The following is a 24336-nucleotide window of genomic DNA, read 5'->3' as shown; positions in this document are numbered from 1 at the left end:
ATCATTTAAACGAATATTTTCCAAACTCATTTGATGACCTAGCTTTTTCTTTTACATAATCATTAACAATGAAAAAACCACTTTTAAAGGACTCCATTTTTGTTAAACATTTTTATAGACATGAACTTTTTGAAATATGTTTATCTGTGCTCATGTTTCATCAGCAAAGCTTTCATAGACTAGCCAGTTTTCAGCAATGTAACCTCTTCTGATCCTTTCAGCATAACTGGTTGAAATATGTATGCTAAAGCAAACAAATTTGATGATATATTTTATCTTTTAAATATCTATAAAACTATGCTTACAAGATCACATTTATAGAGCAAAAATTTTTAAATGTGAAACATGAGTCTTTTTTAAAATTTAGAGTGGAAATTTACAGTTCTCTTTATTCTGTGAGACTTTCCAGGCATATTATTTAACTTCCTTTGTTTTCCATATCCTAACGTGCTAAGGAAGTGGCAAAGAAAAAACAACTTCAGCTTTTATAATGACTTCCCCTTTGGAGAACTATGAACTCAATTTTACAGTATTGTCATTTCCAAACAGCAGATCTGTTTTCACCTCATAAGTACACTTCTGAGATTACATATAAGAGGACCCAGGAGTTAAATCAGGACTCAGGAAGAGATAGTCCCATAATGATGCTGCCTCAAAACTCTTGGCATATTGGTAAGGGTTTACTTTTATTTTGCTCTGCCATTTGGGAGATGGTGGGTATAGTAAGAATATGTGTAACAACAGACAGATATAAATATTATATAGTAAGGTAAAAAGAAAACAGGACATGAGAAATGCAAAAAAATTGGAAGTTGTGTGGAACTTAGAGTAGCAGCAATATTGGAGGCAAAATTGAAATTCAAGAAAGGAGGAAATCATTAATAAAGTAAACAGAAAATGTATTCTAAAGACTGGAGATTAGAAGTCACACAAGGATATAAAGTTGTGGAAATGGAAAGAAGGGATAAATTAGAAACTTATTGTTCTCAAGTGCCAGGTACTACAGTAAATGCTTTAGGTCATTTCAATTTAATTCACGCATGTAACCTATTTTACAGATATTATTGTCTCCCTTGGTAGATGGAACATGAAGACTTATAAGGACTAACTGATTTATGTAAGGTCATATAGTAGAATCTAAAGTATGATTTAAATTCAGGACCAGCTAAGTCTGAGCCCTTGATCTTTCTGCTATAAATTTTAATAAAGCAAATAAATAAAAAGACATTATGATAAAAAACAAAGAATAGGTCTTTGATGGACCCTAAAGAGTAAGGACTAAGAAAGGAATATATGGCTAAGAAGTATTTCAGAGCACGTCTGAAATTAGTAGTATCCTTTCAACTTGCACTTCGTAGACATTTAGTGGAAATAAAGAATCACGAAGGGAGGTTTTTGCTGTATTCGGGACTTATAACTCCTCAATAGGATTGAGGCTTTTGAAAATGCAGTGCTCCTTCTGTTGGCACTGTGTCTCTGTGCCATTCCTCAGTGCAATTACTACAAGTCAACTTAATATTTTGTAACTATTTTGCTTATGACTAAAGACCAGCATATTTCTAGAAAACCAGCAGAAATTGTGATATTTTTCAAAGCCTCCTTTTTGAAAAAGGCTTTCTACAGTTTGAGAAGCTTGGCTGCCTTCTATCTGGCAAGACTCATCTTAATGAATTACAGTTTTTCATAATTCATGTGTGTTACTTAAAAGATAATATTATTTAACTTTCAACATGCTGTCTGCCATGTATCTAATTAGAAAAGGAATGGGAAAGATGAAGGTCTTGAATTGGTGAGATGGTATTAGATATTTAGAGGGTCACAAGTTCTGGCAATTATACTTTAATAGTTCCCCTTCTCAAGACTTTCCTACTGCACTGTTTGTTCACATTCATCAGATCTTGATTGTGTTGGTGTCAGAGCTTACTATCCTTTTCTTCTTTATAGTTCATCTTTAGCTCTAACCATTCTTACAAATGGGCACTCAGAGTTTTCTGGAAGGATTTAGGCAGATGAAATGACCTCCTAGGATAATCGTACACATGAGGTTTGATGGAACTAAATATTATCATTAGGAACAAAAGAAATAAGAGAAAAAAGAAGACCAACTCAGTAAGTGTTTTGGACAAGATGGAAAAGAAGGAAATTGGGACACTAATTGCCCATTCCACACTTATTCTCCCTGTTTGGTTCTATAGGGAGGATTTTCTCTTGATTTGGGTACATTTTCCAAGAATGATGGATGTGACTGATGATAGTTGTAATAATAATGTCTCCTCTATGGTTATTGCTGACTGTTGCTAAACTCACTTGGGATTGCTTCTTCTTAGAGAAGTGCCCAGGATCCATGTTAGTTTCAAAGCATCACTTGAAAAACTAAAGATGTCCACCAAAGCAGCTCGCGCCTTCTGTCTCTGCTTTTGCATGGCCCAAGCAGCATGGGCCTTTCCACGTTGGGTACTGTTCCTTCTGTCCTCTTAGGGTTGTTGTTTTTTGTTGTCTGGGATTACACATGCTCAGTTTAACTCTGACTTCATCTTTTCCATAAGATACTAATGAAAATACTATTTAAGATAGTTCTGTAGCAGTTACAGCTGTTACATACCCCTCAAGTAAACAGGATGATAAATATTATTTTTAAGCATTTCTTATATATTTATTTATCCCTATGAATTAATCATCCCATCTTCCTTTAAAATAATCTTTCTATAATGTAAATTTTATTTATTACACCCTGATTAAATTCTTTAAAGTCTCCAAATAACTCTCAGAATAAATTCTCAACTCCTTCACTTGTGTATTGCTCCTGCCTATCTCAATTCATTCTTTCTGCACATGTGTAGCATAAACTTTATTAGATGCAGAACTGAGCATGACTGAAGAGACAGGGAGTAGTGAGGAAGTGGCAAGATTCTGTAGGAATAATAACATAGTGACCCTGAAGAAAAGTGGATAGCTTTGGTAAATAATCATGAGCTCAATCAGCAGTTATTATAGTGACCTCCAAATGTTGATTTGCTTGTACATTCCAGTCACAAGCCACTGAGTGGAATGCAGGCAAGAACTCTTATTCATTCCTCTGTTCCCATAATGAAGCACAAGATCTGGTACATATGTCATACTCCAAAAAGGAGCAAATGAATGAACAAAGTAGGGTGATAACGTTAGGAGGAAAAACACATTAGTAAAACTGAGGAGAGGGTCAAAGCGTTGAGAAGTAAAAATAACTCAATAACCCAAAATGCTAATCAATTACCCCAAACAGCCACAAAATATATTTGGACATAGAATGCAATTTTTCAGTGAATCATGTGCTAAAATATCTGCCCTGTTACAAACCATTTGGTGCCTTTCCATCACAAACAGGAGCTAATCCTGTGGCTTTTCCTGGGAAAAGGACTTTCTTTTGTGGTATCCTTGACAGGTGGAAGAATAATTCATCTTACTCCTTCTATATTATTTTGGATTTAAGTCATTGAGGTCATCTGACATTTCTTAGAAATACATGAAATTCTACCCTGCTATATTTTGTTTCTCCAGATTTTGGAAGATGCTGCTGTCATCAGAACCTTTTCTCTGCTATGGTAACTTGCATCCTGCTCCTGAATTCCTGCTTTCTCATCAGCAGTTTTAGTGAGTTCTGATGGATGATGACTTTTGGGCTTACAATCCTCTATCCTACCTTTCCCCTACTCACTACTCTAAATGCATATTTTGAGGGAAATAGAACATGTAAAAATAATGTTGGACCTTCAATAACTATATCCTGTAAATAAAGGTGTCTAAATTATTTTTACTCATTTCATATTAAATTTTTTGTTGACATTTTTCTCCTTCAGATAAAGATAATTTCCAAGTTCAGCCGGGCACAGTGGCTCAGTCCTGTAATCTCAGCACTTTGGGAGGCCAAGGCGGGGAGATCACCTGAGGTCAGGAGTTCGAGACCAGCCTGGCCAACATAGTGAAACCACGTCTCTATTAAAAATACAAAAATTAGCTGGGTGTGGTGGTTGCGCCTATAACCCCAGCTACCTGGGGGGCTGAGGTGGGAGAATTGCTTGAACCCAGGAGGCGGAGGTTACAGTGAGCCTAGATCATGCCACTACACTCTAGCCTGGGCGACAGAGCAAGACTTGACTCCATCTCAAAAAAAAAAAAAAAAAAGAAAAGAAAAAAGATAAAGATAGTTTCCAAATGTAAAATGTCTCATTGAAAAAATATTGTATTTTTGCAAATAGAAAAATAGGTTAATAAAAACTTACAAGATACAGAAATCAAAGAATTAAACAAAATTAAAAACATATATGGGTTATACACCATGGAATACTATGCAGCCATAAAAAAGGATGAATTCATGTCCTTTGTAGGGACATGGATGAAGCTGGAAACCATCATTCTGAGCAAACTATCTCAAGGACAGAAAACCAAGCACTGCATGTTCTCACTCATAAGGTGGGAACTAAACAGTGAGAACACTTGCACACAGGGTGGAGAACATCACACACTGGGGCTTGTCACAGGGTGGGAGGATGGGGGAGGGATAGCATTAGGAGAAATACCTAATGTAAATGACGAGTTAATGGGTGCAGCGCACCAACACAGCACATGTATACATATGTAACAAACCTGCACATTGTGCACATGTACCCTAGAACTTAAAGTATAATAAAAAATAAATAAATAAATATATGTATTAATATATTAACAGCCAGAGAAAAGCACTGTTGTTTAAAATACCAATTTGTGGCATTTTTTATAGTTTTATATAATAATGTTTTAAGAAAATTTTGCATTATATTTTATCTATTGGTTATTACCTGTATAGTTCTTTAACATTTTTATCTTATCACATATCACTTATAATACCTTGTTTTATTGGCTGTGTAGTTTTCCATCATTTGGATATACCCAAATAGATTTTAATAAGACCTTATGAGTGATTATTGAAGTTATTTAATTGCTTGGTATTTCAATAATTTTTCAAATATATTACATTTCATAGATCTGACACAGAAATTGTTATTTTTAAGGTTTTTCATTATTTTCTATATTTTTCATTAGTGCCAAATTTGTAGTTTAAATAAAATTTCATTGTCGTTAAAGTAGATTCTTTTTTTTAAAGAGACAGAGCTTCACTCTGTCACCCAGGCTGGAGTGCAGCTACAGATGTGTGCCACTATACTCAGCTAATTAAAAAATTTTTTTGTATAGATAGAGTCTCACTATGTTGTCCAGGCTGATCTGGAACTCCTGGCCTCAAGCAATCCTCCCATCTCTGCCTTTCTGAGTGCTGAAATTACAGACATGAGCCATGGCATCTGGGCTAAATTAACATTTTAAATGCTGTTGAGATTTAATCATGGTATTCAAATGATTATTTATTTTAATTGAATGCTTACTTTATTTGTGCAATTTTCTTATTTCTGTTTAATCTTAGATAATATTACTATTTCTTTGTATACTCCAAAATAGTATTGGTTCTTGCCCAGTTACAGATATTTTTGATTAATGTATTTGTTTTTGTTTTTGTTTTTTGAGATGGAGTCTCACTCAGTCGCCCAGGCTGGAGTGCAGTGGCGCGATCTCGGCTCACTGCAAGCTCCACCTCCCGGGTTCAGGCCGTTCTCCTGCCTCAGCCTCCCGAGTAGCTGGGACTACAGGCGCCCGCCACCACGCCCGGCTAATTTTTTGCATTTTTTGTAGAGACGGGGTTTTACCGTGTTAGCTAGGATGGTCTCAATCTCCTGACCTCGTGATCTGCCTGCCTCGGCCTCCCAAAGTGCTGGGATTACAGGTGTGAGCCACCGTGCCTGGCCGATGTATTTGCTTTTAAAATGCTTTACATTTCTTGATGTTTAATATTATATTTTATTAGACAAAAATGGCCATTTTACAACATATATACAAATCATTAAGCTAATGTAATGTCACACATAAATCCATTCCTCAAACAGGTAACTGGATTTTTATCAACCACTTTTTTCTAAGTATGTTTTCTTCTTCTCTCCCACCTACCTTCCAACCCCACCAGAGAAAATGTCTATCCTGAATCGTGCATTTCTCACTACCTTACTTTTTAATAATAAAATACTTTCTAATAATATGATAGATATAGATGCAGAAATAATGTATTGTTTAGTTTTGCTTATTTTAAGCTTTATAATATATCAAACTGCATTTAGTGTTCTGGGACTTGCTTTTATCTTTCAATATTATATTTCTAAGCTTCATCTCTATTGTTACAATGGCTATAATTAATTCAGTTTTCATGAAGCAAAATATATTATCTTGTATAAATAAATATTCCCAATGAATTCATCTATTATCCTGTCAATAGTTATGTGGATTTTTCATTACTATGGTCAAATATACTGCTATAAATATGTCTCTGGTGCAGATTTGTGGGAGTTTACTAGGGTCTATAGGTAGAAGTAGAATTACCAGGTTCTGGGATGTGCATGTTTTCAACTTTACCAAATAGGATGAATTCTGCCAACAATGTATATGTATTTTCAATGACCCATATCCTCACTAATATTTTAAATATTCAGAGTTCTAAAGTTTTGCCAATCAAGAGAGTATAAAGCTATATCTTTTCATCTTAACTTTCAATTTCCTTAAGACTAACAAGTTTAGGCATTTCTCCATGTATTTAATGGTCATGCCTTTTGTTTTCTTCTGTGAAATATCTGTTCAAGTCATTTGCCCATTTTGCTTATTTTTCTAAATATATACATTTAAAAAATATAATCTAGAGACTTTTCCATAGTCATAATATGTGTTGCTAATATATTCTTCACATTTGTGACTTTTCACTTTTTATATGGTGTATTTTGAAGAATAGAAGTTCTTAATTTATCAAGTTTTCTTCAATAATTTTTATCACACCTTGGTAGAAATTTGGTATGTCTGAAAATTAGTAGAAATCCTAATGTACACATTGAAAAAATACCTTAATCAATATATTGAAAAAATAGAAATGGCAAATATCAATCATATTAGAATATATATCTCTGTGTATGTGTGTGTGCGTGTGTACCAACTACATTTTTAAGAGCTTTCATTAGACTTATGAGTTATATGATATGGGCACAGGCATTAGAATGCCCCTCACACACATTTCAACTAAAAAGAAAAATGTACATATAGAAAGAAATAGGAAACAGTAGCAGCACTAGGAACTCAGAAAGAGAAATATAAAGAAACCAAAATTTCTGGTTACTCTCATGAGTATAGTATAGGCAACACCACACTGAATGAAGACTTATGGTTAACTCACAATCCACTTTCAGAAAGAATATTGTTATCTCTTGTGAAAAATATGTTCTCACTGAGCCATTGTGGACTGAAACTCAGAAATGGGAAGCCTTTTCTATTGTATTCTCTCGCCCTGTTTCTCTCTCTCTCTCTGTCTCTTCCTCTCTCCTTCTCTTTCTTTCTCTTTTTCCCTCTTTTTCTTCCTCCTTATTGCTTCTCTCTGTCCCTTTGGCTCACTTGCTCTTCTTAATAATACACCCTCTCATCGTCATCATATGCACAGAATTCACCATAAAGTTTCACGTTGAAAAGTCATGGTTGCTTTAAAGTTTTCTCCCTTCACATTGGCTTCCCAATTAGATTTTTATTGTCTGTTCCTCAAAATTTTGGCTTACAAGTAGATTTGGGTTAATATTAATTTTCACTTGTTTTAAGTGGATTTTTTTCACTTAGGATTTTTTAAAATCCATTTTACTTATTTCAAATTTTTAAGACGGGATTATGAGTAGTCAGTGGTCATCTGAAGGACTGACCTTTTCTGAAGTGGTTGTCTACCTGTGATCCACATAGCTGTTGATTAGGGAAGGTGGAGTAATATACTACAGTCATGGATGACTAGGTCTTCTCCTCCTGCAAAGCCTATTGCAGAATGTATTTAAAACATTTGAGGATATAAATACTCAAAAGTATTTAATGCTGTAGATTTTATTGAGTAGAAAATTATTATGTCAACCTTACAGGATGTTTTCAATTGTTAAGTATATAAAACATCTCCTTCAAAAATGTGAGGTGGAATCCTCAGATACAGATTATTTTGAAACTGACTAGCCAAGGGACTTTCTTTCATTCTGCCTGCAAAACAGCCAACCTTACCTTTTCTGTGGTTTATATTGGTGGGAATTGCATAGAAAGGAAAAATTTCTTTCCCTTCTTTTTATTTTCACATTACAATGCAAAGCAAAACTATGCTGCAATGTGGTCTCTAGTTCCCTTTCATGAAAAATTAAAGCTTCTCACCTCAAATTTTCTCATTTTTCTTTTCTCTCTACTATAAGTTCTAATAACAACATTTAAGCTAAATGATCATCATCCATCTCACCTACTTATATTATTTCTGCCTTCTAATCTTTGCCATCTCTAATGTATGTTTCTGTCTTTCTTGTAGATGGAACAGATTTGGAGTTGAGGCTGGTCGATGGAGATGGTCCCTGCTCTGGCAGAGTGGAGGTGAAATTCCAGGGACAGTGGGGAACTGTGTGTGATGATGGGTGGAACCCTGCTGCCTCAATTGTCGTGTGCAAACAGCTTGGATGTCCATTTTCTTTCACCATGTTTCATTTTGGACAAGCCGTGACTAGATATGGAAAAATTTGGCTTGATGATGTTTCCTGTTATGGAAATGAGTCAGCTCTCTGGGAATGTCAACACCGGGAATGGGGAAGCCATGATTGTAATCATGGAGAAGATGTTGGTGTGAACTGTTATGGTAAGAGTCTAACTAGAGTAGGAAGGCAAGGTAAGACCTACCCTCAGGAATCATCTGCTGGAAGGTAGGGGTTTCTATTTTGACTTTAATGGTATTCCTCTGGGAGGTGTAGAAAATATTTTATATATTCTACCCTTCCCTTACTTCCAAAGTAATGTTTAATTGCTTTTCTTTTTATAACTGTAACTGAGTTCAGAAAGAAATGGAGAGAGACAGAGAGAGAGAGAATATATTACAGTTACCAATGTAATATCTTTATCATAACTGTAATTGAGTTTAGAAAGAAATTAAGAAGGTTGGGAGCAGGGATAGTTTTGATTTCAGTACCCTTTTTCATGTACCAGGTACACTAATAGAACAAATATTGTCTGAAAAATGAGGTATAAAATTAAAGCAAAACGATAAAGAATATCATGCTAATGATTGATTTTTTCACCTAGGATTTTGTTTGTTTGTTTGTTTGTATATTTGTGTTTAGAAAACAGTCTCACCTACCCCTCCTATAAGTATTTTCAGTTAGGTTTTTTTTTTTTTATTTTTTGGTAACTTCATTCATAACAGGGCTATCTTCTAAGAATCCTTTTGATTTTATTTCAGGTTCAAAGTTGAATCAATTTTTCATATGTCTGCTTGTCTTTCTCATAGGTGAAGCCAATCTGGGTTTGAGGCTAGTGGATGGAAACAGCTCCTGTTCAGGGAGAGTGGAGGTGAAATTCCAAGAAAGGTGGGGGACTATATGTGATGATGGGTGGAACTCGAATACTGCTGCCGTGGTGTGCAGGCAACTAGGATGTCCATCTTCTTTTATTTCTTCTGGAGTTGTTGATAGCCCTGCTGTATTGGGCCCCATTTGGCTGGATGACATTATATGCCAGGGGAATGAGTTGGCAATCTGGAATTGCAGACATCGTGGATGGGGAAATCATGACTGCAGTCACTATGAGGATGTCACATTAACTTGTTATGGTAAGAGCCCAAGACATGTAGAAGAAAGGAACAATTTGTTTAGAAATAGTATGTATGGAAAGAAAAGGGTCAATCATTCTCTGGAGAAGAGTTTTCTCTGGTTATAACAAATTTTTGTTACCCCTGAAATTGCTTCATTCTGGAGTTTTCCTAAACACTCTTCCTAAAACTGCTCTTCCTAATAAATGTAAAGCACATTTTGAGTTTTAATATTTCCGATTACTCAGCAGTATTCCATAGGCTGATCAAATCTTTTTTTCTAAAAACCTTTTTCAAATAACTTCATGACATAATATCATATTTTCCCCTTCTTTCTCTGAGGTCACTCATTCTTAGTCTGGTTTCCCCACTTTACTAATTCTTTCCAGCTACCAAAACTTAGATTTCATCAGGACTAAGTCCCTAATCTCGCACTACACTCATTCCCTTGGCAATTTACTTTCTTAGCTTAACGTTACTTTTGGAAATGTTAAGGTTCAGGTACATTTTGGACCCTTGGCAATTTACTTTCTTAGCTTAACAAAAATTCCACACCAGACACCTCCTAAGAGCTCTAGATACATATATCCGTGTACCTGAACCTTAACGTTTCCAAAAGTAAGCTTATTATCCTTGTTTACTCATCATCAAATCTTCCTAAGCTCAGTAAATAGCATTACTTCCCACTTCATTGTTCAAGTCAGAAATCTAAGGGATCACTTTTTTTATATATACTTTAAGTTCTAGGGTACATGTGCACAACGTGCAGGTTTGTTACATAGGTATACATGTGCCATATTGGTTTGCTGCACCCATCAACTCGTCATTTGCATTAGGTATTTCTCCTAATGCTATCCTTCCCCCAGCCCCCCACTCCCCGCACGGGCCCCGGTGTGTGATGCTCCCCGCTCTGTGTCTATGTGTTCTTGTTGTTCAACTAGGGGATCACTTTTAAGTCCTTCATTTCTCTGTTAGCACACTATATTCATTACATGACCAGATGGAAATGATTATACTATTTAAATATTTTAAAATGTGGCTTCTTTTCTGGGGGGACAGAGTCTCATTCTGTCACCCAGGCTGTTGCCCAGGCTAGAGTGCAGTGGCGCGATCTCTGCTCACTGCAGAGCCACCACACCCGGCTGAAGAATGTGGCTTCTTTTCACGATTTTCATTGCTATCAATATAAACCAAGCAACAATCACTCACCACCTCTAAGAAGTCACTATGGAAAGCAACGACCTCTCCCCAGTGGCCTCTGTGCAGTCATTACAAACACCTTCACATCCATTCTCCACACTGCAGCGGAAGTGATGTTTTTTGAAGCACATTTAGTTGACCTTAAAGTAATACAGGAAATTTCTTATTATCCGCAAGATGTTGCTACTCTCTCCTCTTTTCTATTTGATCTCTGCTGCGTTCTTTCATGTACGTGATATTTTCTGTCCCACCTCAGAACATTGAGACATTCTTTTCCTCTAGGTAGGAAAAAACTCTTCCTCCTTCATTTCTCTTAGCTAAATTTGGTTATCCATTAACGTCATCTTAAAGAACACTTCCTCAGGGAAGACTTTCTCAAATATAAACATATCCTATTCATATGCTGTGATGGCACTCTGTCCTAATTCTTCATGTGTTAATAACATTTTAGTTATTTAATTTCTTGCCTTCTTTCAAATATGCTAATACCAGAGGGATGGGAATTATTTTAGACTTATTTATTCCTAACAATTAGCATAGTTTTCAGCAATTTTAGGTGATCTATACATGTTTATGTTTTACCTGGTTAATTTATTAGAAACTCGGGAAGGTGGAAGAGGCATAGAAAATATGATGTCTTTGTTCCTATTCTTAAAATTCAGTTCCTCTCGATCATTTTTTTATGTTTGGAATTTCAGGAAGATACAATATTCTTTAATTTCTAAGTGATCTGTCTCCTACTGGTTGACAGAGTTCTTACAAAAAGTGAATAATAATCTGAAAGAACTTAAAGTCTTGGAGTAGTTCAAAGTCAGGAAGAGTACTTAGAACCTTCTGTAAAGCCTTCTAATTTCTTCTGTTTTTTCTTCTACGAATATCTACAGGTTTGTAAACTCCAATAAATGTTTTGAAATAAAGATACAAATTAGTATCAGATTATTTAATAGGATGACTTACTTAATGTAGGTCTTTAGAATTGGGTTACTGAAATCTGAGGTGTTAAAAGCAGTTTTTCAACAAACAGTATTTCAAAGGGACAAACCCAATTCTCCTGAAATAAGAAAGGACTTGGTGGCCTCCAAGGGTAGAGAAAACACTGGAGTAGCTGTAACTTAATGAGGAAGGTTGCGTGATAGTTGATGAAGCTGAGGGCTTGTACTCAGAGGTTGCGTGATAGTTGATGAAGCTGAGGGCTTGTACTCAGAGACTGGGGAGCTATGGCAAGAGTTTTAGACTTTATTTTAATAGCCAAGGGTATTCTTTGAAGGGTTTTATGCAGATAATTGCCATGATAAAATTTGATTATTATAATATCATGTGGACTAACTGAATGAACAACAGCTTTTGAGAGCCAAGCTTGGATGCAGAGACACGAGTTAAGAAGACCCTGAAGGAGGTCAGGTAAGACATGATAGTGGTTTGACTAGGGCTAAAATAGTTAAGATAGAGATAAGTGGATGGATTGGAGTTATAATTACACAGCAGCTTTGATAGTACCAAGAGAAGTGAAAAAAGAGGTGAGAAAGAAAGAAGGGTAAGAATTTTTCCCAAATTTCTTATGTATACAGCCTTGTAGCTAGTAGTACCATTTAAAAGCAAGATGCTAAGAGTGTTAGAACATTTTTGAGGTACTTGGAAAATATGCAGGTGGATATTCCCACTGGAAATTTTCAGAAGAAATGTCTGAATTAGAGATATAAATTTAGTATCAGCATATCAGCAGTGCTTGAGGACTTTGCAATTGATAAAATCTTGGGAGATTTTAGAGGAATTAAGACAGATATGATTTTGTGGTTTACAAATTTACTATAAAGACAAATCCAAGGAAATTCTTAAAACATTTTTGATAATTTGCAGTAATGCCTACTGAAGTGGACATTTTATTTTGATTTATAAATGTCGTAATAGCCCCTAAGAATTCTATTATTTAACCTAAAATGTGTTTTAATTGTTACATGGTTTGAAAACATTTCTCCTCATGACAAAATGGGGAAGATAAAAGTATCCAGTTACAATTTCAAATTTGAGATAATATCCTTTATTTTACATAGTTTTTTCTTGTTTATTAAACTTTGCTACATGTATCTTCTGATTATGTTTAACAATTTTGGCACATAACACAATATTGTATATGTAATTATATTTTTAAGTCAGTTTTTGTAGAAGAAACTTGGATTAAATAATTTGTTATTTATATTTTTACTTTGGTATTGACACCTATAGACTAGTTTGATTGGATTATTTGAGTCTGCAAACATAATTTATTTACTTCTTCCAGCTACCTGGATGTGAAAGGAACATCAGCAGCAGAATTAGCAAAAGTTAGTTTTATATTTTCACTACGTTTAAGTGACCACAAATGTCCCCCAAAGTGCAAAATAGAGTATCAGATTCTCGCCAAAATTACAGCTATTGAAAGCAAGTAGTAATGATGAGGGTGGTATATAGGTATAGAAACAAAAGAGAACAAAGGGAAGTCAAGTCTAGGTTTGATACAATACAACTGAATGGGAGAATGAAGAAGTGAGGAAGGGGGCTTTAGTCCAGAAGCTGGTAAATCATATGAAAATACTGGCTTACAGTGCGAGAATACTACTCTGAGTGAAGAAAGGAACTACAGAGATAAGTAATAAGTGACAAAGAGATGATTTTTCTAGGGCTTTTTCTTGTTGTGTACTAGACACAATGACTGATTCTGTGAAAAATAAGAAAAAGGTATGTGTTACATATTTTGTCCTCAAGGAACTAATAATCTACTGGGCAAACAGTATGAATACATGCCATCTAAAGAACATTGAAAGTGGACGTATATTTCACACTAAATAGATTCCATTGACTTAAAAAAATTTTTTTTATCAGTACAATTGTCTATGTTATGTAGCTAAATACAATTCTCTAATTTTACTCCTTATTTTAGTTTCTGGATGATAGTTAAAACCATAAAGGGGGTATCTTGGCAATCAAAATAGTCTTGGATTTTACAGTTTTATTTAAAGGTGTTTGGCTTCAGTTACAGATTTTTCAGTTACAGAAACCCAGTTTTGCTAAGGGCAGCCAGACTTTATTTGATTCAGCAGAATTTATCTGTTACTAAATTTATAACAGAATGACGTATAAACAAAGCTTCAAATTATTGTTTTGCAATTAGCAATGTAACTATCAAGTAGGCCAGAATGTTTTTGAAAATTGGTCAGAATATACACTCTTCATAGGAAATGTATTATATAATTGTATAATAAGTTTGATGAGACTTAACTAAGAACAAAAGAAGCAAGGGAAGTAAGTTGTAATTAATCATTGACCAGCACCATTAAATACAGACAGTCTGAAACCTCTATAACTTGGAAGGATGCCTGCATGAGGGGAATGGATTGTCATGTTCACTGAACAAGAATCACATTAGCAAGTATGACATTGTCAAATTCTTGCTATCTGGCCTGCCTTTATCATTTTATTAAAGCCCTTAAATGAGTTTGTTTGACATGTAAAAAGCTGTACATATTTAATATACACAACCTGATGAGTTTAAGAAAAACTGTAAACCCATGAAACCATCACCACCATCAAGGCCATAAGAATATGCATCACTTCCCAAAGTTTCTTCCCACCCCTTTTATTATTAATTTTTTGATGGTAAGAATATTTAATATAATAGCTACCTTCGTAGCTGCTTTTAAGCATGCAGTACAGTATCTGTAGGTCTTTTGAGGTAGAATGAACATTTTAACAATATTAATTCTTTTAATCCATAAACGTGGGATATCTTTCCATGATTTTTATCAATGACTTCTGGTTTTCAGAATACAGATATTTCATCTCCTTAGTTAAATTTACTCCCAGGTATTTTATTCTTTGTGATGCTCTTATAAATGGAATTGTTTTCTCAATTTTTTTCCAGGCAGTTTGTTGTCAGTATATAGAAATGCAACTTTTTAGGCCCGGCACTGTTGCTCACGTGTGTAATCCCAATACTTTGGGAGGCCGAAGCAGGCAGATCACTTGAGGTCAGGAGTTCCAGAGCAGCCTGACCAACATGGTGAAACCCCATCTCTACTAAAAATACAAAAATTAGCCAGGCCTAGTGGCACGTGCCTGTAATTCCAGCTACTTGGGAGGCTGAGGCAGGAGAATTGCTTGAACCTGGGAAGCAGTGAGCCAAGATCATGCCATTGCACTCCAGCCTGGGCGACAGAACAAGACTCTGTCTCAAAAAAAAAAAAAAAGAAAAAAAGAAAAAGAAATGCAGCTGCTTTAAAAAATATTTTCTGTATCCTGCAAATTTACTGAATTTATTTATTAGTTCAAGCCTTTTTTTTTAAGTCTCTACAGTTTACTGTATATAAGCTCAAGTCATCTGAAAACATAGACAACCTTATTTCTTCTTTTGCAATTTGAATGCCTTTTATTTATTTCTCTTGCCTGATTGCTCTGGTGAGGACTTTCAGTACTATATTGAATGGAAGTGGGGGACAGTGAGTATCCTTGTCTTGTTACTAATCTTAGAGGAAAACTTTTTAGCTTTCACCACTGAATATAATGTTAGCTGTGGGCTTGCTCTATCTGGTATCTATTACGTTGAAGTACATTTCTTTTGTACCTAATTTGTTGAGAGAGTTTTGTTTGTTTGTTTGCTTGTTTGAGACGGAGTCTCGCTCTGTTGCCCAGGGAGAATTTTTATCATGAAAGAGTGTTGAATTTGTTTTCAACATTCTTTGAAAATGTTTTCAATTTCTTTGAAAATGTTTTCAAATGTTTTTTTCTGCATCAATTGAGATGATAATATGATTTTTATCTTTCATTCTATTAATATGATGTATTCTATTTATTATTTTCTATATGTTGAACTGTTGTTGCATCTCAGGGATAAATCCCACTTAATTATGGCTAGTGATCCTATTAATATGTGGTTGAATTTGGTTTGCCAGTTGCTAGTATTTTTTGAAGATTTTTGCAGCCATTTTTATAAAAGATATTTGTAGTTTCCTTTTCTTATAGTGTCCTTGTCTGACTTTGGTCTCAGGGTAATGCTGGCCTCTTCAAATGAGTTTGTAAGTCTTTCCTCCTCTTTGATTTTTTGGAAGACTTTAAGAACTATTGGCATTGATTCTTCTTTAAACGTTCGATCGAATTCACTTGTAACATCAGGTCCTGGGCTTTTTCTTTTGTGGAGATTGTTGATTACTGATTCAATCTCCTTATTTATTATTGGTCTTCTCAGATTTTCTGTTTATTTTTGAATCAGTCTTTGTAGATTTTATGTTTCTAGGAATGTAACTATTCTAGATTATAAAATTCATTTTTAATAATTGTTTTAGTAATATTTTATGATTGTGTTTCTGTGGTGTCAGTTGTAATGTTTTTTCTTTCATTTATTATTTCATTTATTTGACTTTCCTCTTTTTTCACAGTCTAGCTAAGTCTGTCAATTTTGGTTTTTTTTTTAAAAGCTCTTAGTTTTGTTAAAATTTTTGTTTTTATAGTCTCATAGATTTATTCTCTACCATTTATTATTTCTTTTCTTCTGTTGACTTCAAGCATAACTTGTTCTTCTTTTTCTTGTTCCTTGAGTTGTAAAGTTTGGTTGTTTAAGATCTTTCTTTTTTTCTTAACATAGGTGTTTGTCACTGAACTTCCCTCTTAGAACTGCTTTTGCTTCATTTCATAAGTTCTGGCATGTTTTGTTTCTATTTTTGTTTGTCTTAAGATGCTTTTTGATTTCTCTTTTAATTACTTCTTTGACCTATTGATTGTACAAGAGTATGATATTTAATTTCCACATATTTGTGAATTTCTCAGCTCTCCTCTGTTACTGATTTCCAGTTTCAAACCATTGTAGCCATACGTGATACTTGACATTATATTAATCTTGTTAAATTTGTTAAGACTTGTTTTGTGGCCTAAAATATGATCTGTCATGGAGCATAATATGTGCGCCCTTTAAAAGAAGCTATATTCTGGTACTTTAGATGGAATGTTACATATGTGTCTGTTAGGTTCCTTTAGTCTATAGTGTTGTTCAAGTCCACTATTTCTTTATTGATTTTCTGTTTGAATTATCTGTCCATTTTTGAAAATGGAGTATTAAAATCCCTACTATTATGTATTACTGTCTATTTCTCCCTTTCAGTCTCTCAATATTTGCTTTATATGTTTAGGTGCTTTGACAGGGGCTCATATATATTTTTTCTTGTTATATCCTCTTGATGAATTAACCCCTTTATCATTATATAATGGACTTCTTTGTCTCTTTTTACAATTTTGGACTTAAATCTATTTTGTCAGATATAAGCATAGATCCTCTGGCTTACCTTTGGTTGCCATTTACATGAAATATGTTTTTGCATCTCTCTTTTCAGCCTATTTGTGTCCTAAAACTAAAGAAGTGAGTCCCTTGTAAGCAGCATATATTTGGACCATGTTTTTTCTTAATCCATTCAACCACTCTGTCTTTTTATTTATTTATTTATTGTTTACTTTAAGTTCTGGTACACATGTACAGAACATGCAGGTTTGTTACATGGGTATACATGTGCCATGGCAGTTTGCTGCACCTATCAACCCGATTTTGGGGGAACAGGTGGTGTTTGGTTACATGAATAAGTTCTTTAGTAGTGATTTCTCAGATTTTGATGCACCCATCACCTGAGCAGTATACACTGAATCCACAGTGTAGTTTTTATCCTTTACCCACCTCCCACCCTTTCCCCTAAGTCCCCAACTATTTATATATTTATTTATTTATTTATTTATTTATTTATTTATTTATTTTTACTTTAAGTTCTGGGATATGTGTGGGGAACATGCAGGTTTGCTACATAGATATACATGTGCCATGGTGGCTGGCTGACCTATCAACTTGTCATCTAGGTTTTAAGCCCCACATGCTGTCGGTATTTGTCCTAATGCTCTCCCTCCCGTTGCGCCCCATTCCCAGACATGCCCAAGTGTCTGATGTTCCCTTCCATGTGTTCATCTGTTCTCATTGTTCAGCTCCCACTTATGAGTGAGAACATGTGGTGTTTGGTTTTCTGTTCTTGTATTAATTTGGTGAGAATGATGGTTTCCAGCTTCATCCATGTCCCTGCAAAGAACATGAACTCATTCTTTTTTATGGCTGCATAGTAATCCATGGTGTATATGTGCCACATTTCCTTTATCCAGTCTATTATTGATGGGCATTTGGGTTGGTTCCAAGTCTTCGCTTTTGTAAATAGTACTGCAATAAACATGTGTGTGCATATGTTTTTATAGTAGAATGATTTATAATCTTTGGGTATTTACCCAGTAATGGGGTTGCTGGGTCAAATGGTATTTCTAGTTCTAGACTGTTGAGGAATCACCACAGTCTTCCACAATTGTTGAACTAATTTACATCTCCACATCCTCGCCAGCATCTGTTGTTTCCAGAGTTTTTAATGATCGCCATTCTAACCGGCGTGAGATGTATCTCACTGTGGTTTTGGTTTGCATTTCTCTGATGACCAGTGATGATGAGCTTTTTTTCATATGTTTGTTGGTTGCATAAATGTCTTCTTTTGAGAAGTGTCTGTTCGCATCCTTTGCCCACTTTTTGATGGGGTTGTTTGGTTTTTTCTTGTAAACTTGTTTAAGTTCCTTGTAGATTCTGGATATTAGCCCTTTGTCAGATGGACAGATTGCAAAAATTTTCTCCTATTCTGTAGGTTGCCTGTTCACTCTGATGATAGTTTCTTTTGCAGAGCAGAACCTCTGTAGTTTAATTAGATCCTATTTGTCAATTTTGGCTTTTGTTGCCATTGCTTTTGTGTTTGAGTCATAAAGCCTTTGCACATGCCTATATCCTGAATGGTATTGCCTAGGTTTTCTTCTAGGATTGTTTATGATTTTAGGTCTTACATTTAAGTCTTTAATCCATCTTGAGTTAATTTTTGTATAAAGTGTAAGGAAGGGTTCCAGTTTCAGTTTTTCCGCATATGGCTAGCCAGTTTTCCCAGCATCATTTATTAAACAGGGAATCCTTTACCCATTGCTTGGTTTTGTCATGTTTATCAAGGATCAGATGGTTGTAAATGTGTGGTGTTATTTCCTAGGCCTCTGTTCTGTTTCATTGGTCTATATTTCTGTTTTGGTACCAGTACCATGCTGGTTTGGTTATTGCCTTGTAGTGTAGTTTTGAACTTAGGTAGCATGATGCCTTCAGCTTTGTTCTTTTTCCTTAGAATTGTCTTGGCTATACAGGCTCTTTTTTGGTTCCATATGCAATTTAAAGTAGTTTTTTCTAGTTCTGTAAAGAAAGTCAATGGTAGCTTGATGGGAATAGCATTGAATCTATAAATTACTTTGGGCAGTATGGCCATTTTCACAGTATTGAATCTTTTTATCCATGAGCATTGAATGTTTTTCCATTTGTTTGTATCCTCTCTGCTTTCTTTGAGCAGCAGTTTGTAGTTCTCCTTGAAGAGGTCCTTCATGTCCCTTGTAAGTTGTATTCCTAGGTATTTTATTATTTTTGTAGCAATTGTGAATGGGAGTTCACTCATGATTTGGCTCTCCGCTTGTCTATTATTGTTGTATACGTATGCTTGTGATTTTTACACATCGATTTTGTATCCTGAGACTTTGCTGATGTTGCTTATCAGTTTAAGGAGATTTTGGGCTGAGACATGGGGTTTTCTAAATATACAATCATGTCATCTGCAAACAAAGACCATTTGACTTCCTCTCTTCCTATTTGAATACGCTTTATTTCTTTCTCTTGCCTGATTGCCCTGGCCAGAACTTTCAGTACTATGTTGAATAGGAGGGGTGAGAGAGGGCATCCTTGTCTTGTGCTGGTTTCCAAAGGGGATGCTTTCAGCTTTTGCCCATTCAGTATATTGGCTATGGGTTTGTCATAAATAGCTCTTATTATTTTGAGCTGTCTTCCGTCAATACCTAGTTTATTGAGAGTTTTTTTGTTTTTTGTTTTTTGTTTTTTTTTTTACCATGAAGGGGTGTTGAATTATATCGAAGACCTTTTCTGCATCTTTTGAGGTATTCATGTGGTTTCTGTCATTGGTTCTGTTTATGTGATGGATTATATTTATTGATTTGTGTATGTTGTACCAGCCTGGCATCCCAGGGATGAAGCCAATTTGATCGTGGTGAATAAACTTTTTGGTGTGCTGCTGGATTCAGTTTGCCAGTATTTTATTGAGGATTTTTGCATTGATGTTCATCAGGGATATTGACCTGAAATTTACTTTTTTTTGTTGTATTTCTCCCAGGTTTTGGAATCAGGATAATGCTGGCTTCATAAAATTGAGTTAGGGAGGAGTGTCTCTTTTTCTATTGTTTGGAATCGTTTCAGAAGGAATGGTACTAAATCCTCTTTGTGCCTCTAGCAGAGTTCCGCTGTGAATCCTCTGGTCCTGGGCTTTTTTGGGTTGGTAAGCTATTAATTAGGGTCTCTTTTTCAGAATTTGTTATCGATCTATTCAGGGATTCAACTTCTTCCTGGTTTAGTCTTGGGAGGGTGTATGTGTCCAGGAATTTATCCATTTCTTCTAGATTTTCTAGCTTATTTGTGTAGTGGTGGATATAGTGTTCTCTGATGGTAGTTTGTATTTCTGTGGGATCAGTGGCGATATCCCCTTTATCATTTTTATTGTGTCTATTTGATTCTTCTCTCTTTTCTTTCTTATTAGTCTGGCTAGCAGTTTATCTATTTTGTTAATCTTTTCAAAAAATCAGCTCCTGGGTTGATTGTTTTTTGAAGGTTTTTTGTGTCTCTATCTCTTTCAGTTTTGCTCTTATCTTAGTTATTTCTTCTCTTTTGCTAGCTTCTAAATTTGTTTGCTCTCCTTCTCTAGTTCTTTTAATTGTGATGTTGGAGTGTCAATTTTAGATCATTCCTGCTTTCTGATGGCGTTTAATGCTATAAAGTTCCCTCTTAACACTGTGTTAGCTGTGTCCCAGAGATTCTGCTACATTGTCTGTTTGTTCTCATTGGTTTCAATGAACTGCATTATTTCTGCCTTAATTTTGTTATTTACTTAGTGGTCATTCAGAAGCAGGTTGTTCAGCTTCCATGTAGTTGTGTGGTTTTGAGTGTGTTTCTTAATTCTGAGTTCTAATTTGATTGCACTGTGGCCTGAGAGACTGTTTGTTATGATTTCCATTCTTTTGCATTTGCTGAGGAATGTTTTACTTCCAATTATGAGATTGATTTTAGAATAAGTGCTATGTGGTGCTGAGAAAAATGTATATTCTGTTGATTTGCTGTGGAGAGTTTTGTAGATATCTATTAGGTTTCCTTGGCCCAGAGCTGAGTTGAACTCTTGAATGTCCTTGTTTATTTTCTGTCTCCTTGATCTTTCTAATATTGAAAGTGGGATGTTAAAGTCTCCCACTATTACTGTGTTGAAGTCTAAGTCTGTTTGTAGGTCTCTAAGAACTGGTTTTATGAATTTGGTGCTCCTGTATTGGGTGCACCTGTGTATATATATACACACACATATATATGTATATATAAATATATACATGTATATATGTACACATGAATATATACATGTATATATTCATATACATATATACATGTATATACATATACATACATGCACATACATATATACGTATATATAAATATATGTATTATACACATGTATATGTATACACGTATACATATATACATACACATATACATACATGCATGTATATAATAACATATACATATATCCATACATGCATGTACATATACACATATACATATATACATACATGCATATATACGTATATATGTTTACATATATGCATTACACAAGTATATACATACATGTATATGTATATGTATGCATGTATTATACATGTACACATGTATTATACGTGTGTATAATACACATATATGCATGTCCATAACATATATGTATACACATATGTATATACAAATATCTACATGTATATACATGTATGTATGTATATATGTATATGAATATATGTATAAACATGTATGTATATAGCATATTTTGTTTCTAATTCAGCTTATTTGGATCTTATATATACACGTATATGTGTATATGTACATATGTATATATGTGTATATTTTTATATATATTCATATATATATGATAGTTCTGCTTGTTGCATTATTCCCTTTACCATTATGTAATGCCTTTCTTTGTCTGTTTTGATCTTTGTTGGTTTAAAGTCTTCCTATCAGAGACTAGCATTGCAACCCCTGCTTTTTTTTTTTGCTTTCCATTTGCTTGGTAAATATTTCTCTATCCCTTTATTTTGAGCTGATGTATGTCTTTGCACATGAGATTTGTCTCTTGAATATAGCACACCAATGGGTCTTGACTCTTTATCCAATTTGCCAGCCTGTGTCTGTTAATTGGGGCATTTAGCCCATTTACATTTAAGGTTAATATTGTTATGTGTGAATTTGATCCTGTCATCATGATGCTAGCTGGTTATTTTGCACATTAGTTGATGCAGTTTCTTCATAGTGTCATTGGTCTTTATATTTTTGTCTGTTTTTGCAGTGGCTGGTACTGAGTTTTCCTTTCCATATTTAGTGCTTCCTTCAGGAGCTCTTGTAAGGCAGGTCTGGTGCTTGTCTGTAAAGGATTTTGTTTCTCTTTCATCTATGAAACTTAGTTTTGCTGAATATGAAATTCTGCATTGAAAATTCTTTTCTTTAAGAATGTTGCATATTGGCCCCCAATCTCTTTGGGCTTGTAGGGTTTCTGCAGAGAGATCTGCTGTTAGTCTGATGGGCTTCCCTTTTTGGGTAACCCGACCTTTCTCTCTGGCTGCCCTTAACAGTTTTTCATTAGTTTCAACCTTTGGAATCTGACGATTGTGTGTCTTGGGGTTGCTCTTCTTAAGGTGTATCTTTGTGGTGTTCTCTGTATTTTCTGAATTTGAATTTCAGCCTGTCTTGCTAGGTTGGGGACATTCTTCTGGATAATATCCCAAAAAGTGTTTTCCAACTTGGTTCCTTTCTCTTCATCACTTTCAGGTACACTAATCAATCATAGGTTTGGTCTTTTCACATAGTTCCACATTTCTTTGAGGCTTTGTTCTTTCCTTTTCAATATTTTTTCTCTAATCTCGTCTTCATGCTTTATTTCATTAAGCTGATCTTCAATCTCTGATATCCTCTCTTCTGCTTGATCGAGTTGACTATTGATACTTGTGTTTGCTTCACGAAGTTCTTGTGCTGTATTTTTCAGCTCCATCAGGTCATTTATGTTTTTCTCTAAACTGATTATTCTAGTTAGTAGTTCTTTAACCTTTTTTCAAGGTTCTTAGCTTCCTTGAATTAGGTTAGAACACACGCTCCTTTAGCTCAGAGGAGTTTATTGTCCACCTTCTGAAGCCTCCTTCTGTCAGTTCATCAAACTCATTCTATGTATGTATATACGTTTATATACATGTGTGTATAATACATATATACAAACTCATTTGTGCCCTTGCTGGAGAGGAGTTGCGATCATTTGGAGGAGAAGAGGTATTCTGGTTTTGGGAATTTTCAGCATTTATGCACTAGTTTTTCCTCATCTTCATGGGTTACTCTACCTTAGATCTTTGTGACTGAAGACCTTTGGATGGGGTTTCTGTGTGGACGTTCTTTCATTGATGTTGATGTTATTGCTTTTTGTTTGTTAGTTTTTTCTTCTATCAGTCATGCCCCTTTTCTCCAGGTCTGCTGCAGTTTGCTTGGGCTCTACTCCAGACCCTATTTGCCTGGTTATCACCAGCAGAGGGTGCAGGACAGCAAATATTGCTGCCTGCTCTTTCCTCTAGAAGCTTTGTCCCAGGGGGGCACCGGCCTGATGCCAGCCAGAGCTCTCTTGTATGAGGGGTCTGTCAACCCCTGTTGGGCGTTCTCTCCCAGTCAGAAGTCATGGAGTTCAGGGACCCCCTAGAGGAGGCAATTTTTTCCTTAGCACATAGCTCAAGCACTGTAGTGGTTGAATCCTCCTTGTCAGGATCTGCTGCTCTATTCTCCATTATATCATTCTTATACCTTTGCATCTTCATAGCTTAGTTCCCACTTATGAGTGAGAACATACCATGTTTGGTTTTCCATTCCTGAGTTACTTCACTTAGAATAATGGTCTGCAATTCCATCCAGGTTGCTGTGAATGCCATTATTTCATTCCATTTTTATGGCTGAGTAGTATTCCATGGTGTATACATAGATATAGATATAGATATAAATTGTGAGATATATATATATATATATATATATATCTCACAATTTCTTTACCCACTCATTGATTGATGGGCATTTGGGTTGTTGCCATGTTTGTACAATTGCAGATTGTGCTGCTATAAACATGCATGTGCAAATACCTTTTTCAGATAATGACTTCTTTTCCTCTGGGTAGAAACCCATCAGTGACAGACTGGATTAAGAAAATGTGGCACATATACACCATGGAATACTATGCAGCCATAAAAAAGGATGAGTTCGTGTCCTTTAT

The 24336-nt window shown here is 35.1% G+C and overlaps 1 protein-coding gene across 2 annotated transcripts in view; it reads left to right on the top strand.

Annotated features, from left to right (window-relative positions):
- Positions 1-589: 589 nt before the first annotated feature.
- CD163L1 (CD163 molecule-like 1) overlaps positions 590-24336 on the top strand; it is an 81424-nt gene continuing 57677 nt past the window's right edge. The window contains exons 1-4 of one of the 2 annotated variants that reach the window (XM_011983069.1): positions 590-672; positions 3538-3630; positions 8420-8740; positions 9386-9706. In XM_011983069.1, coding sequence (XP_011838459.1) covers positions 642-672; positions 3538-3630; positions 8420-8740; positions 9386-9706 — 766 coding nt within the window. In that variant the 5' untranslated portion in view covers positions 590-641. Of the gene's footprint in view, positions 673-3537; positions 3631-8419; positions 8771-9385; positions 9707-24336 lie in introns of both variants that reach the window. The other variant, XM_011983068.1, reaches the window with a different exon arrangement.

This window comes from Mandrillus leucophaeus, unplaced genomic scaffold (genome assembly GCF_000951045.1).
Source record: "Mandrillus leucophaeus isolate KB7577 unplaced genomic scaffold, Mleu.le_1.0 Scaffold245, whole genome shotgun sequence".
In the NCBI taxonomy this organism is placed as follows: Eukaryota; Metazoa; Chordata; class Mammalia; order Primates; family Cercopithecidae; genus Mandrillus; species Mandrillus leucophaeus.
This window is presented reverse-complemented; position numbering and strand designations above follow the sequence as displayed.